This window comes from Rhinolophus hipposideros (genome assembly GCF_964194185.1).
Source record: "Rhinolophus hipposideros genome assembly, chromosome: 9".
Taxonomy (NCBI): domain Eukaryota; kingdom Metazoa; phylum Chordata; class Mammalia; order Chiroptera; family Rhinolophidae; genus Rhinolophus; species Rhinolophus hipposideros.
In genome coordinates, this window is record NC_138055.1 from 18,539,771 (window position 1) to 18,556,830 (window position 17,060).

The 17,060-nt window shown below is 39.4% G+C and overlaps 1 protein-coding gene across 2 annotated transcripts in view; it reads right to left on the reverse strand.

Moving 5' to 3' along the window:
- Window positions 1-316: 316 nt before the first annotated feature.
- The window catches only part of SLC17A8 (solute carrier family 17 member 8), a 35,805-nt gene continuing 19,061 nt past the window's right edge, over window positions 317-17,060 (reverse strand). The window contains exons 4-12 of one of the 2 annotated variants that reach the window (XM_081058869.1): window positions 16,168-16,282; window positions 14,661-14,748; window positions 11,689-11,775; window positions 11,214-11,353; window positions 10,932-11,081; window positions 9,817-9,949; window positions 6,390-6,500; window positions 2,161-2,288; window positions 317-766 (exon numbers count right to left, since the gene is read on the reverse strand). In XM_081058869.1, the coding sequence (XP_080914995.1) occupies window positions 422-766; window positions 2,161-2,288; window positions 6,390-6,500; window positions 9,817-9,949; window positions 10,932-11,081; window positions 11,214-11,353; window positions 11,689-11,775; window positions 14,661-14,748; window positions 16,168-16,282 (1,297 nt within the window). In that variant the 3' untranslated portion in view covers window positions 317-421. The remainder of the gene's footprint in view (window positions 767-2,160; window positions 2,289-6,389; window positions 6,501-9,816; window positions 9,950-10,931; window positions 11,082-11,213; window positions 11,354-11,688; window positions 11,776-14,660; window positions 14,749-16,167; window positions 16,283-17,060) is intronic. The other variant, XM_081058870.1, reaches the window with a different exon arrangement.

A 17,060-nucleotide genomic window follows, 5' to 3' on the forward strand; every position in this document is an offset into this window, starting at 1 on the left:
TCAGAAATGTAGTGGCAGTGACTGTTGTCTTTGCTCCAGGCCAAATATCCCCCTTTCCTCCCATTTTCTTCAAAAAACATGGCATTGTCTCTCTCATTCCTTTCTGAATCATTGTCTCTCCTTTCTGAATAAGTTCAGTGGTTTGAGAGGAGTCAATTGCCAATCAAAACTAAAAAAAAAAAAATCTATATATATATAATATATATGTACCCATTTTGTCAACTTAGAATAAGCTCCATACCCGTAAGTCATTGCAACATAATATTTCTCTTTCTCTACTGCTGATTAAATTCCTCTCCTCTTCCCCTACCTCCAGTGTCCCTATATTTGACCCTCTGGCAAGCTGAGCTATGGGGAAGGCAACAGGTATGGTTACTTTCTGGTTCTAAGGTGTAGAGAAGACAGAAGTGCCCTTCAGACATTAGGATGTATCTGAAAAGTTTCCCTCTTCATTCTGGTAGGATGTCAGCTCTTCCTCATCAAGGGTCACTCCCCTCTGTCCTCGCCATTCCTTCCTCTGGACTTCACAATTCTGGGTGGTGGCTCCATAGGACATCTTCTTTTGGGGACTTGTGAAACTCTCGTGGTTGAGTTCCGTTTCCTCGGCTAATTCATCCTGGTCCATGATTCCGCACTTCTCCTCAGAGAGGTTCTCAGGGTCAGCCCACTCCTGTTTCTCCCCGGAAGCAAAGACCCCATAGAAGATCACACCGCTGTAGTGCACCAGGGCAGCTATGAGAAACACATTCTGCCATTCCTCACGGGTCTAAACAAGGAAACAGCACCAATTAATATTTTAACCCCTAACAGAGATCAACAGCATGTTCGGGGACAAAAGCACCTGGTCACCCCACAGGCACTGCTCTGCTTCTTGGAAAGACATGTCAGAAGCATGCCCAGGATCCAAACAGAACTTGAGTGTTTAAAAAAATGAAAGTTAAAACTACAGGGAATATGCATTTTTTTAATTTATAAAAATGCTTTACAAAATGATTATCATGTAAAATACATGCAGCACCATTTCACAGCTCTTCTAAATACACAAATGGGGTTTCAACTCACCCTATTGGGTTAAATTAAACTTGCTTTAGAAAGCCATCATTTTAAATACCAAAGGTCTCCTTTTTGCTTGCTGTTGGATACATAAAAATTTGATGCTCAGTCTTGACTGTGAATAGCTTATTTATAATCCCATTTTCTGTGTAAAATATATTAATAGTATCACAAAATAATGAGAACTTGTGTTTAAAGTTAAGGGAAGATGGTATCTGAGATGTAATAGTCATGTTACCAATCCTATCATCTCATCAAAAGAGAGGGGAAAAAGGTGGATCCTTTGCCTATAAAAACCTCCAAATCCCAACTTTCTTTTATGTCAAAAAAAAAATGAAAAGTTTTCCCACACTTTCTTCTCCAAGAAGCTGAAAGAATTTCTGAAGTCATATTTTTAACAGGCAATCCAACTAAAAAACAGTAGAAACTTCAGTAAAAAAACAGTAAAAACTCCATATGCATCAAAAAATTCTTATTTGCAGAAAGCAGCATCCTGAAACCTTTTCAATGACAGAGATTAAAAAAACAGAGATTAAATGGTCTATGGTTGAGCTCTGGATGGATCTGGAATCCTCCTCTACTATCCACCCTGGTCTAGATACACAAAGGTTCAATAATGACTAAGTGCCACACCCATGTAGATTCTTATGAAGGGTCATTAATGTCTTCTTTATTTTTTCATAATAAGGAAGTATAACAGCACTAATATTTTTATGCTGGAACATGCTAAGCAATAGATTAAAACGGGTTACAAAGTTTAATTACTTAGAGTTATAAAACAATCTTGAGTAATTTTTTATTTATCCTGAGTTGATTGCCTCAATTTCTTCCTGTATCTCTAAACAGTCTTTATGATGTTCACCCCCACCACACACATGCACCTTTTATTTCTCAGTTAAGAAAATGTGGAACCAAAGTTAATCATCCCTGTTGCCATCAACAAGTAATTTTTTTTTAAAAAAAAGAAAGACAAGAAAAACAGAAGTTCAAATGACTCAACAAACGTCAAGGACATACGCCTTTACACACTGGGTCTTGAGCCCCTAAGTTTGCATGGTATTTCAGTCCTTTGATACTGTAACCCACCGCCCCAAAGGAGACCATTACCTTGTGCTTGGTCATCGCACCGACAATGAGGGGACAGACCATTCCAGAGAGGGTTCCCACTCCATTTGAGATGCCCATGAGAATACTGGCATAGCGGGGCGCAATGTCCAGGTGGTTGACATTAAAACCTACAGTGAAGCCAAAACCTCAAAATGAGAGTCAAGAACAGAATTTCAAATACAGTTTGGAAAATACATAACTTTCCCCCAACTTTCATCAATTTATGTGGTTTCTTCTAGCATATGACTAATGGATACCTCTACCGAGAGGCTTGTCAGGTTGTGTCTGCACAAAGCAGAAAAACGTGCTGGGATTGATTAGCAATGTCTACCATCATTACTCCCTGCAGAAAACTATGCCGCCTGTGCCTTGTAGGTTCAGAACTCCAAAATAATAGTGTTTTGGACAATACTAAAAAGCTGAAAGCCTGGATTGCATTTATACAGAGTAAATAATCATACAGTCACATTCAGTGTGATTAGGACCAAACCCTGCCTTATAATATCCTCCCTCCTAGCCCTCAACTCACTCCCAAAAGGCCACCATAGGTAAGTCTGCTTTTTGTGGCCACGTGACATAATGGAAAGGGTGCTTTTTTTGATAATAAACATTTGCACAGACATTGGCAGAATTCTCTGTAATTTACAAAATACTTTCACATAAATACTCGATTTAGAATCTGTAAATCTGGATTCAGATCTTATTTCCAGCTCCTAAGTCATTTTAGGTTTTTGTTTCCTCATCTCTAATGTGGGGGCAATATTACTTAAGTCATAAAGATGCTGTCATATTAGACCCAGGGGAAGTATGTATGCAAGAGCTCTTGGCAAATAGCTAAGCTCTACTAACTACCACTACTGCCACTAACTACCATTACTACGTTAACTACTGTTACTACACTAAGTACCGTTACCATACCAGTACTGCTTCTACTGCCTCGCTGCTGCTAAGCCTCTCCCTCTCTGAGGTCTTCCAACACAAGATACCACGGCTGGGAGCAGTAAAATATAAGCGACCAACACCTCACTATCCGCCTGTTTATCAGGAGGAAAGAATGAGTGGAATGAAGGGGGAGGAGTGAAGGCAGGGGAAGGGCAAGGCTATGAAAAACGGCTTCAGGCTCTGAGAGCCAATTGTGCCAATATTGCCCAGGGGTGCATTTTAGAGGCAGACAGACCTGCCTCTGGCAGCTTAATTGAGATGCGAAACTGGACAAAGGATTTAAACTTCCTGAACCTCCCCTTCTTCATCGATAAACTGGGATAATCATTCTTATAAAACTGTAAGAATTAAGTTAATTAATATATGCTCATTACATGGTATATAAGGGTGAAAAACAACATATGTGTTCTTTTTGGGTGGTTGTCCATCTGCTTTGGTTACCACTGTCTTCCCTGAACTGTCAGAGTGTCTGGCACATAGTAGGCACTCGATAAATAATTGTTTAGTTAATTACCAATTTGAGCTATCAAATTACAGAAGGAGGTTGCAAATTTTATTTGTTCATGTATTTGTTTTTCTTTGCCTTCTCTTTAATTCTCTATTCTGTGCAAAGAACCTGAAAATAGGATTTAAAAAAAATTTTTTCCCCCTAATTTGGCACATGGGCTGGTTTTGTTTTCCTACCTCCACTCAGGGAGAATTTTAAGAAAAGCTTTTTAGTAATAAACATGGTGTCTCTTTCAGATGACAGTGGCAGACAATCAGAATATAAAATAGCTGCAAAATTAATTAATCTTACTGTTGATTTGAATGAGATAAACACTTTATTAGAAAAGAACCCAGAGATGACAAGCAATTAATATGATGGGCTGAATATTATATTCTGATACAAAGCCCAGGTATCTGTGTTCAGCTAAAGATAATGTGTGGAAAACCACTGAGGTTTCTAGATGCACAATTTTGGTGTTCAAGGGGGGGGAAATCATTGAGAAACGGAGGTATTGATGGATTTTTTTTTTTTTGGTAGCAGATATGAAAAAATGAAAATTGCACAACAGCGGGGGGAGTCTGTCTTCTCTACATAGGACATTTCTTAAATAGGCATCACCTAACCCTTGTTATCTTTCGAATCTCACCAGTCTCCGCTCTCTTGTCTGAAATCAGTTCCTAGATTGTGCCAGTCTTCCCTGGCATCCCTATTAACTCCTTATAAAGTTGGCAGATAGCAGATCCAGAGGAATTATTGCCCCCATGGCCACAGTGTCCCCCATAGTATCACTGTTCAGTCAGACAAACCTTTATTCCAGTCCCAGCCACTTACTTATCTGAGCAAGTGAAGTCACTTTTCCAAAACCTCAGGGTCCTTACTGGTAAAATGGACATAGCAATACCCTTCTCGCAGGGTCGCTACAGGAATTAAATGAGATCGTGTCTGAAAAATGGTTGGCTTGGAGTATGCACTAAAAAAATAATGGCAGCTGTTCTGATTTGGGGTATTGGGATTCTCTCCTTCTGAGTGTGGCTTAATTGGCAATCTGGGGGCAGTTTGATAACCCGAATATTTTAGTATCTCTGGGGACAGGATATGAATCTCTTTTGCATCACAGAACTATCAAAGGAAGGTATTTCTCAACATCCTACTGGAAAAAAAAATCATAATTGCCCTCTCCTTGCTACTCAAAATGTGGACCACTGAGCTGCAGTAACAACGCTGGACAGCTTGTTAGAAATGCAGAATCCCAAGCCCTGCTCTAGACCTGCTAAATCTGAAGCTACACTTTGCAAAATCCTACGGTGGTTTGTATGCACACTGAAGTGTGAGAAGCTCTGGGCCAGAATGAATAGTAATTCAACAAAAATAGTGAATACTTATTAATTTTGTTATGCATCTAACACTAGGCTAAGGGCTTCACATGCTTTATTTCCACTAGAATATAAAATTTATGAAGACAGAATCTCTGATTTTTTTTTCACTGCCATATCCCCAGTGCCAAGAACAGTGCCTGGCTCATGGGAAGTTTGACTATACATGAGTGATCTCAGTTCCTTGAGATCACTCAACAACCCAGTGAGGTTTCCATTACTACTTTCTCTAGTGGAAGAAATTGAGACTTGAGGATTTAAATACCGTAACATAGCAATTTCTTTAAATTTTATAAATAGGTCTATGTACCTCCAAACCCAGGTTCTTAGCAGCAAGCTACTTTTAAAGTAGACATTTTCTCCTTTTCATCAGCTCTATGATAAGATCAAGCCCCTATTTTGGGGTAGTTTAAGCCAAAGGTGCCATATTTTTCTGTTCTGAGGTGTTACTCTCGGCAGCCTGGAATGATGGAAAGGGCATAGGCTGAGAGCCAGGCAGAACTGCAATCGTGTCACCATAGAAAAATACCTAATTTTTCTGAGTTTTAGGTTCCTTCATCGGTAAAATAGTGATATTACTTTACAATGTCATCAGATATTATAAAGCGTAAAGTGTTCTTTAAGTGATACTTTGGAGTATTACAGTATGTTTTAAAGGTAGAAAAATGACTAGATTTTACTTTTTCACCCAGTTTTGTAAGGGAGCTTCTGAAGACTCTAAGATATAATATGAAGAGAGTGGACTTCTGCTCTTCTGAAATGGGGATACTGTGAGAATTACAGGGGCGAATACACACGCAGGGCTTTGATCAGCCCCATGGCACAGAGTGTGTGCTTGATCAACATTCACTCTCGCCATCACCATAATTATTCTTACTACCTGTTCTAGCCGGTTCAGAAAGTCACTTTCTCTCTCTGGACCTGCATTTCCTTGTTTGGAAAATGAAGGTCATGGCATAGAAAAAAATCTACAGAAACTTTCCACTCTAAGAAACTGATTCCACAACTGCATGACGAACGAGCTGATACTAGCAGGTGAGGAGGTGATAGTAGGAGGTGAGTGTTGAAAACATCACAGAATCCTCTATTAGGTCGGGCGACCTGGGGTTGAAGTATGAAAAGTGCCACTTCACCCAGGACACATGCTTGGGCCTCTGCCCATGCCTCCAGGGGGTCATAGGCACTTTGTGTCTATTTTCTAGATGGAGGAAGTAGGGACAATTACAGCTTGACAAGGCTCCTAAGCCCAGTCCTCAGCAAACTTACAAAGTCATCCCCACTAGATGAAATTCTTAGCCAGCTGTCCAGTTCTTGGGAACAGCTGGCTACTAAAGAAGGTGACACGATATCCTTTTCCTTCCTTCTTTCCTCCTAAGACATGCAGGAGTTATAGAAAAGATGTGGAAATCCAGAGGACACTTTACCTGAAATAGCAAAGCCACTAAATCCTACAGCAAGCACCAGAAAGGAGATAGCCATCCCTTTGGTATGGGAAAAGCCAACTACCAGGAGTAAGGTTGCCTCCATGCCAAAACCTGTGAATGGAAACAGCAAGAAAAAAATGTCATTCTCATGTCAGTCAACGCAAGTTTGTGAATTTATCAAATAAGAATCTAGTAATATTTCCATGGACCTAAGTGTTTTAGTACATAAACTCTGGCACAGTGCTTACAATATTATCCAGGTGTTTCTTGACTACAGGGCTATGCTACTATTACCCAGGTGTTCTCTGAGCCTTCTGACACTATTTTGGTGCACTCTGAACACAGAATGGTCCCAGTTGGTTCCAATGATGCCCCAGGGGTAAGCGATGTTTATTATCTGTTGCTTCATGGGTAGGTGCCCCTGTCATTTCTGAATACTAAAACGCTCCTATATACTGTCAGTGAGTCCCCTTTGTTTACAAAATTTATGGCCTCTCACAGAAAAATAAAATGACAACACTCTAATATTTATGGCCAAAAGTGACTAGAAAGCGATAGTGAATACCTGAAGTGAAAAGCTGTGCTTACTGCTTATAAATCATAAAGCATAATTCTTCCCTTTCAGAAGTTCACCAAGCTCTCAGGCCTCTGTATAAACGCCATGAGATATCTGCTCAGAAAATACAGCAGGACAAAGTACTTCCTTTATTCAGAAAAGGATAAGGAAATGATAAAGGTGTTCCTTCACACACACATACACGCAGTCAACAGCAGACAGAACGATGATATAAGTACTATTTCCAGGTGTAAAAGAGCCCTGGGAAAAGGAAGACAATGGTGCTTCATTCTGGAGACTGTCTGCTGATTCCAGGCATCCCCACACGACTCTCCTACCGTTGCTTCAAAGACAACATGCCCAAATCAAATCTCTATTCTCCTATTTTTTATCCCTAAACACACAAAGCAAATAATCACCTCCATGCTTTCTTCTTCTCTAAATTAATCTTCTGTCCATCTGTGTTTAGAACCCAGACTTTAGAGTCAGACAGGCTTGGGTTCAGATTCCACCTAGAAATCACTAATTGTGTGACCTTGGACAAGTCACCTCTTAGAATTCTCATCCCCCAAGATCGACTTAATAGTACAGCCTCATAGGGCACCAGAAGATTCAATGAAATTGGCTATATAAGGTATTGAGCATAGTTCCTGGCACATGGGCCCAGCTCAACAAATGGTAAGCAAAAATCCAATGCAGAAATCTCAAAATCTCCCTCTTTCTCAGCTTTTACATAAGAACCTATGGGTTTGATCTCAGAAATACCTGTCAAAACCAACCCTGTTCTCCCTTCCTCTGCCACTCTTACCTGGAAAACTTCAGTAGACTCTGTATTGATTTTCCCATCTCTTCTCCATATCACTGCCTTTATATATTACAAATCTGATCACTTGCCCCTTTGCTTAAAACTTTGTCAAGGGTTCCACATTATTAGTACAGTGTTATATAATAAGTCCCTCCTGTTGTTCCTATGTCATCTTCTGCCAGCCCTCACCTTGCTGCCCTTCACCTCTAGCCCGTTATAAAGCCTTCTGCTGTAGTAACACAGAGCTATTAGCTATTTCCTAATCACAACGCAGTTTCATGACTGTGTGTATTTTCATGGGCTGTTTCTTCACCTAGGATGCTCTTCTCCCACCATTTTTTTTTTCTGGAGAAATTTTACTATTTTTTAAAGTTTAGTTCAAATATTACTTCCTCTAAAAAGCGTTCCTGACAACCCTGCCCCTCACCCACCAGTGAAGCTGACATCTTCTTCTCACTAATCTTATAGAACTTTTCAACATTGCCTTGTAATTTTTCATTTTTGTTTCTGCCTCCCCCTCAAAACTGTGATATTCTCCAGGGAAGGTACCATGGATATAGCACAGAGCATGGCCAGCAAGTAGGGGGCACTCGATGAATAATGAACTAATGCAAAGGAAAATCAAGATAATTAAATTGAAATACAAACTAAAGCACTTTTTGTAAATCTTGGTAAGTTGCCTGCCTTTCTGAGTTCATTTCTTCAAAGCTATCATAGAAACATTGATAATTGTTTTAGATGGTCATCTAAAGAAAATCAATGAGATTATGGACCAGAGATGTTCTTTAAACTGTGAGCTTTATATCATTGCTACCTGTTAGTAATTTTATTTCAACAATTTAAATCATACATAGGGCAAAATTGCTAGTTTTTTAAATACCAACTATGCATGCTTTAGAAGTGACCTGTCTTATATAACAAGGCACATGGCTGAAACTTCTTGTTTTGTAACATTCTCAACAAAAGTTATACCATGAACAAAAGTTAATTCCCATGAAGGATTAGAATGAAGACATTGTGTGAAGAATAAAACTTTAAAATAATACATTAGTTCTTTTATAAGGAAAAAAAAAAGATCTTTACTATATAGTAGATTTCCAAAGAAAGAAAAAAAGTAAGAGCCTAAAGGATTCCTGTCTACAGTGAAAATGCTAGAGAGAGGACTGTATGTTTCAGGAGCTGAAGATAAAATTTGAACTTCAGGAGTAATAAAGAGATCCTTGAAAGTGAACCTATTCAGAGCTGACAAGAGAAACAAAACTAGGATTTAAAGGCCTGAAAATGTATTTCATTTCATATTAAAATATCCTAAAGTCACACAGACAACCGATTAGGCCAGGCTAGAATTTTTGACCCTCATCTCACTTTATATACTACAAAGGGAGGTACGAGGATTTGACAACTGTCTTTAAGGATCTTGGAAATGTGCCCTGATTCAGAATGAACTAGAATAGAACATCATGTCTTAAGGTGATCTGTTTACTTTAAACGATTCTAGCAGCAAATATCACTTGCCTACAGGAAAAAAAGGAGGTGACAGACTCTAAGAAATACGTAATATTTCTCAGATGATTCCTCTATATTTCTTCTTAGAAAATATGAACCCAACTAAAATGCTCTAGACAATCATAAATCATGCAAATGTTTTATCATATCCAAATCAAGCTGGCTTCTTCAGCAATGGCACAAAACTCTGTCTTCAGGTATTTATCTCTGGTCTAGCATCTCTCTATTTAACCAACGTTGGACAACAATGGTCATTCTTTAAATTGTTCTATGTAGAGGTCATATTGCTTTGACTTAAGAGCAGATGAAAGAAGCATTTCGGGAGTTGCAAGTATGTATTGATTTATCGACTGAGTTGTAATATCTCAGGTTGTAGAAGTACAGACTGGATGATTACTTGGCAGGGGTGTGATGGACCCTCAAGGATCTCCTGGGGGATGGACATAAGGGCCATTAAGATCCTTTCCAGTGATTAGCCATAAACTCCAAAATATGCTCTGCAGTTCAATTTCATCTCTTCCTATAAAAGCTACTGAAGCCACCTATGAAATCCACGGTACCTCCACAGTTCATGATTTTTCTGACAGCAGTTGTGGTCAAAATTTTTCTGCTTCTTAAATAATCAGCCAGTTGTCCTCCAATAGGCACGATGATGGTCATAACCATGTGTGGGAGTGCCGACAGGAGACCCACCTGGATGAAAAGAAACAAGGAGCTCTTTTTAGCTGCTTCCAAGAAACGTACTTCCCTAATTGCCTGCCCCCACCGCTTATACTGCCAACCACCATCACCGCCAATTTTAATCATCTAATTATATGTGACTCGGGTAGACCTGAATTTTGTAATAAATAAAACATGAATTAGTGAATGATTTTAAGGCTAGACCCAACTGTCTCCTCCATCAGATTGGAAGCTCCTTAAGGGGAGAGATGGTTTTTATTCATCTCAGAGGCCCCGCCACCCAGCATAAGGCCTGGTACATGGTAGCTACACACATGGCACAGAGTGAATGTTCATTGATGGCAGCCACTATAACGTGACTATGTTAGCTCTTCCGTGGAGACTGCGGACAGTATCTGGAGCTACGCAGACATCTACCTCTACTAGGCTCCTGTTCTTTCCATTGTAAGAAGGAGGCTTAATTCTGTTATGATGACGGTTTATATTTCACCATCCACACCCTTTCTCCCTGAAACACAGTCAACCTAATGACAATGGCTGGGGACATTGAAAAAGGATCTTATATAACGCAATGGTCATTATTGTTATAACCACCATTATGGAGAGAGAGAGATGAGCTGCAAAATAAGCTTTAAGGTTCTTACTGCTAGTCCCTGAGTAATTTATAGGAGGGGGGAAAGCCTCTCACTGTTCAATCTTTTTATCTTTGTCTAATATGCCATCCTTCAGTTAGCCTCAAAAACACTTTGAAATCGGGTAGAACATAAATCTTGAAAAGCAGCTTAACATAGCTCTGATCCTTAATAAGAAGAAATTAAATAACTATGTATACTATGCACAGAATGTATGACTTGTCTGACCTCCAAGGTATTAAGTATCATAGCACTGTTATGAATTATGACCATGAATTTAATTACTGCATCATGCAAAGATTTTTCTCAGTAGAAGCAAGATATTTAAAGTTCGAGAACGTTCGAAACACCTATGTGTTTACCTTACTTATTGCAAATCCAAAGACCTCTTCAAAATAAGCAGGCTGACTTATTAACAGCAAATAGAAGGTCCAGCTTCGGCAAAAATTTGCCACAATGATTGCATAAACTGGCAATGATGTGAAAAATCTTTTCCATGGTGTATTAAATTTCTAGAGAGTAAAAATACCATGAGATTTTTAGTGAATATATTGACACGTTATTTTTCTTAAGAGGACAACACAATCCCTAAGAGAAATACTCATAGAAAAGAGTCAAGTCTTCAACATTCCTTTGATACTTACACTTAGACTAACCAAGTTGGCACCTTCTCCTATACTTGTCTCTATATAGGTCCTCTCCTCATGGGATATTGTTGGGTGAGCTGCTGGACACTCATAGGCCTGCAACAGCCAAAACATGTACCAAATAATGCCAAATATACCTGCAGTTAAAAAACAAAAGGCTTAATGATACGGTCTCATTTTCTTATACCTGCAAATTTTCCAATTTCCTACACAGTACCATGTTCAGCTAGGGGAAGGCATTTTATTGTTATTAACTGGTATTAAAGAAAGATAATGTTCTGCTTATTGAGAAACTCAACTGCAATATAAATGTTAAATGAATCAGAGGCAGACAAGTACTCCATTTATATGACAAACTTGTGTTAGCAATCCCTGTTTTCATATAGTAAACTCTTAGCCTACCGCATTATACAGCAAACTGCCATCTCTATGAGTCACCCATGGGTACTCATGAATAATTCAGGTCACTCACCATAAATATAAAAGACGGAGGCCCATCCGATGTACTGTACCAACACCCCCGCCAGGGGCATGGCAAGCACTGCACCGGCATAGGAACCTACAACAAGAAAAGATTGAGGGAAACTTACCAATCGCCATGCCAGTCCTTTCAACTCGTTTACAGTTCACATGGTCGAGTGGAACATGAATCAAACTAAGCAGGAGACATAATACCTCCATGCAGAGGGACAGGCAAACTCCCAATGTGCCTTCTAACAGGGCTTCCAGTACAGAAAGGTCACCAGGATGCCCTTTAACTTCATCCAGGTACCATGGAGGGATTAGACAAGGATTTCTCAGGCACAGCAATTTGAAATTAATGGTAGAAGACAATAAAAAAGTAGAAAAATCTGTGAGAACTTTGAACAACTCAACTAGGCACAATATTGTGTGCTGAAGACAGCAAGCGAAGAAATATATGGACATACTTTTCAGAGCCACAGTTCATAAGGATGATCACCTAGGTCTTTAAATGAGGGACTTCAAACTAATAAAGGATCAGGCTTGATTTAAAAAAAAAAAATCAGGAAACGGTTAAAATGGCATTGCAACAGTTTAATGTCAGGATGACAAGGATGCCTGCCATCTCCATCCACTTCCTGAATGGGTACATTTTTAAGCTTGTTTCTTACTTTGTAAATACTTAAACTTGGAAATACATACCCATGTGTGGATGTTTATCTTGTCTAGACAAGATAATGAAGGTAGAGGCAATGACCTGGCCTCCACTATCTCCTGCTGGAGAAACACAAGCCCATGAGTCCTATGAACTCCCAATAAATATTAACTGAATACAAATAAAAATAAAAATAAAAACAAGTATCTGAAATTCCCTCTGGTCTGTGAATGAAAAAATTCTTGCTTCAGAAAAAATGAGCAGCAAAAAGAAATTCTGTATCCAGAATCTAATGTTAAGAAAGACCTTCAGGAAATGGGAGTTTGAAGATCTTCAGAGAAGGAGATTAAACACCATCTTTCCAATCTAGAATCCAAAATCTGAACATCATGACACCGAGAAAATCTGGCAATCTCTCCAAACCAGTTTCCTCGGATAGAAGATGGGGATGAAGTCTCTATCTCACAGAGCTGTTTCAATGATCAAATAAACCATGTCTGTGAAGATGTTTTGTAAGCTATCATTAGTGCTGCACAAAATCTATAACTGCTACTGTCGTGCACAGAATGACAGCACACTTTCTTTTTTTTTTTTTTTTTTTACCTCAGACTTTCTCAAACCAATAAAGCAAGAATTCCAGGGCATATCATTTAGAAAGAGCGGCACCTGATTCCACTGTGGGTATGGAGAAGGTGGTCTTCTTCCCCGGGCCAAATACCCTGCTAGTGGGAGGGTGGCAGCTCTCGTTTAGGAGATGCCAAGGAATGTCCAGAACAAGGAGGGTCAGGGATAACCAACAACAACTAAAATGTATCGGGTGCTTTCTATGTGCCCAGCACTGTGCTGAGTGTTCCAGACCCATGATTTTATTTAACCCTCTTTTCAATCTGATGACGTGAATACCAATATCACCCCCATTTTACAAGGAGGAAACCAAGGCTGAGAGGAGGGGGGGGGAGTAAATTGCCTGAGGTCACACAGGTGTGACTGACAGGAAGCCAGACCTGTAGGCATCCAAAGCTTTTACCCTTAACTTTTAATAATTTAGGCCTGCCCGCTCCACTCAAAACCACCTAATAATTCCTCATAGTAAGAAGCATTCTTTCACAGAGGACATTTTACAACTTGAAACTTTATTCCCTGTCAATTAGATAACTCTTCCTCACCTTCGGATGTGGTTCATTGTAATCTCCTATCACACCTTAGCAGATGCCAATAGGGCACTTCACCCATATTGCCCTGGGGAGCTGACAGGACCTTGATCCCTCTGTGTGCTCACCACAGATGACAGGGGAGGCCCTCTCATGCTTGTTGAATGGTGTGGAGGGTGGAGAATGGCTGAATTGGGGGTGAGAGAGTCCCCGGTTCTGTCCTCACTGGCTGTGAGAATTTATATCTTTTTTCCTCCCTCAGCCTCCATTTCCTCTATAAAACAATGACTATAACGAGATGTTTTCTAAAGTCCTTTCCAACTCCATTATTTTTTAAGAACCGATGAGCCCTAAGCCTGGGTTTCCTTCTACTGACATGTACCCTTGGCTGTTCTTTGAAACCAAGGCCACACCTTAGCCGGTAAATGTAGTAAAAAGCCTGTGACTTTGATCAGGTAGCTTTCCTTGAGAGTCAAACCATTTCTTAAATCAGCCCTTTAAGGGCTATAAAGACACTAAGACACTACGGGGAGTGGCTGCTAGTCATTCTTGTTTTGCTGGCAAATCAAAATAAAAGGACTTATACATAAACTATCCAAGGATCTGATTCACAGGTCAGCTGAGGAAGAATCTTATATTCTTCTAGAGTTGGTATAAGGTCAGTAGTGGGGGCGGAGATGATCTTGAAATGCAAACAAGAGAACAGAAATGGTTTCTGAGGACAAGAGAGGCTAAAGATGTAAAGACATCTCAGCTGTGCATGCAGTTCCAAACGAGGCACCACATAGGCACATTGATGAATGTTACATGCCAAATTCCCATGGCTATCATTATTATTATTATTACTATTTTTACTATTACTACTATTATTAAAGGAGGTAGAGAGACTGAGAGAGAAATAAAAATATTCTCAGAAATAAAGAGGAAGCTTTATTTCTTCCTTTAGCTAGGAAGTACAGGCTAGCTTCTCATAGGAAAGGCACGCTAGCTTGAAACACTAGACAGATTGTGACTTTTGTAGCCTCAGGTACTTTTGTCTTCCTAGGCCTTTTCCAATATAAAAAATTATTTTGAAAATATATTATACACCTGTGTTGAAGGCGGTAGCATGTGCTGTCCTTGCTCAGTTGTTGATCGATAACTAGGTAAACCCTTCAGAACACTGATTACACTTACCACAAAAAGAGGTCGTGGCCAGTCGGCTTCTCTCCAAAGGTGGTGCCCACTTACTCCACATCCCATGGCAGGCTGGGTAGGTCACACCCTGGCAAAATAGTTGAAAATAGATTATTTGATTTGACTCCAGTTTCCATTTGTGTTTAAAACATGGATCGTAATTCTTTAACACAGGCTACCATATCAAAGCCCAATTAAGATACTAAGTGCATGTGTCAGCTGTTTTGACTGACAGCACAAATGCTGAAATTTAAATGCCAGTTCAAATGTGAGCCTGGTAGGGAATGAGGAAGGAGGTCTTTATTTCACATTATTATAGAATACTATAGAAAGGGACTTCAAAATCAGCTGGTTCATCCTCTCATTTCAAGATTCAGAACCTGAGACTCAGAGCCACTGAGTAACTAGACTCTAGTCTTCATCGCTGCTGATATCTGGTTTTTCTACCACGTCACTATTTTCCAAAATGTAGTATATGCCCCTCTAGAGTTGGATTTGAAGTGCTACAACAACCTCCATTTTTTATTATAATTGTGATGTATATATCTAATACGCTTTAGAAAAAAATGTAACTAGCACATCAAACCCATGATTGCAAAGATATTGTTGTTTATGATGAGGTTCTTTGTCTTTTGTTGTTTTTGTTGTTATTGTTGTTTGGGCTTTTTAAAAATGAATTCATCTAGGAAAAAACTATAGGTAAACAGTAGTATAAATTGTACATGGACATGATAAAAGTGACAAAGGTGAATGACTGTGTTTGGGAAACAGTTCTCGACATCACGGGTTGGCAAACTATGGTCTGATTTGACCCACTATTGACTTTTGTACAGCTCTTGAGCAAAAAATGGTTTTCACTTTTTTAAGAGGCAAGAAAAAAATTGAAAAGTGAATAATATTTCATGGCATGTAAAAATCATATGAAATTTAAATTTCAATATCCAAAAAGTTTTGTCAGATTATGGCCACACCCATTTGTTTACATATTTTCTCTGGCTGCTTTTGTACTGCAATGGCAGAGCTAAATAGTTGCATATGGCCAGCAAAGTCCAAAATATTTACCCTCTGGCTCTACATCATGCTACCTCGTTCATGGAGTTAAATCTCTGTGTACGATTACACTCTTGAAAATTGACAGATTTATTAATAAATCCATTTAAATTATTTCAGTGCACAGAGACCTTGCTATGTGAACTGTAGATTTGGGGCTTTAGTTTCATCATTTATTAAATGAAAGAAGTTGGATTAGATTATCTCCAAGATCATTACTGGTTTATATGAAATTCTGTGTTCTATGAAATGGTCCTTTATTGTATTTAAATTTAGAATCTCATAAGATTTTTTAATTAAAGTGTTCATAATTGTAGTCATAACCAGAGAGTTGAGATAGCAAGACAAAGGGAAAGATAAGAAAATTGAGTAAAGGGGGCTTTCTTCAGAAGCTGAATTTTCTAAAGGAACATGTTTCCAGCAATAAGGAAAAACTGGTAAGGAAAGAATCTCCTACCTCCACTAGACCTTGTAAAATTCTGACACACATAACACAGCCGTAATGCACTCTGGCTGCAGAAGGAATTAACATGTTCAAGGTCGATGTTAAGAAGATGGCGGCTCCAAAGACCCTGAGAGACAAAAACACTGTTATTCGGCAGGCCCACTCATGAATGTGGCACTTTAAATATCAGAAATCATCCTAGCAGTTCATGGAAGACCTCTATGGAAATTAATAGAAAGATAAATAGATGTTGTGTTATAGTCTGGTGTGTCCCAAGCTGAACTGTTGGGCTGCTTTGATTCCCAAGCTCCAGTCCCTGGGCCCATTATAGGCAGGTTTTTGGCAGCACAGGGATGTCCTGCCTGGATGAAGTCCCGAAGGTGGAGATTGACTGGCCTGAGGTGAGCTTGCTGGAGACCCACCATCCTGCTTGGTTCTACACCTGTGCACGTGTGGGTGGTGTCTCTGCTTGACAATGCTGCTCTCACTTTACCAGAAGGGATGACTGACTACCTGAGAAGCATGCTGTGTCCTGGGACCAGCCACGTACAAGACAGGCTGTGTACCTGTCTCAGCCCTCAACTCTCTGCCCTCAACTTGCCTTCTCCTTCCTGCCTGGACAGGCGTGTCCTAGGAAAAGAGAGGCAGGCAGCATTTTCTTTCTTTCTCACACATGTTAATGATGCTTCAACCCATTTTACACACTGGGAAATCATATTATGTGTGATTTCCTTTTAGGGCAGAAGTGTAAGCAATAACCCCAGAGGCCATAGGAGCTAATATTTTGTCACTTTTTAAAAAGACTACAATAGGTAAGTGACAATAAATAAAGGACATAAATTAGACAAGAACATAAGTAAATATTATCATGCTTATACTTATTTAGATCTTATGGAAGTGATTTT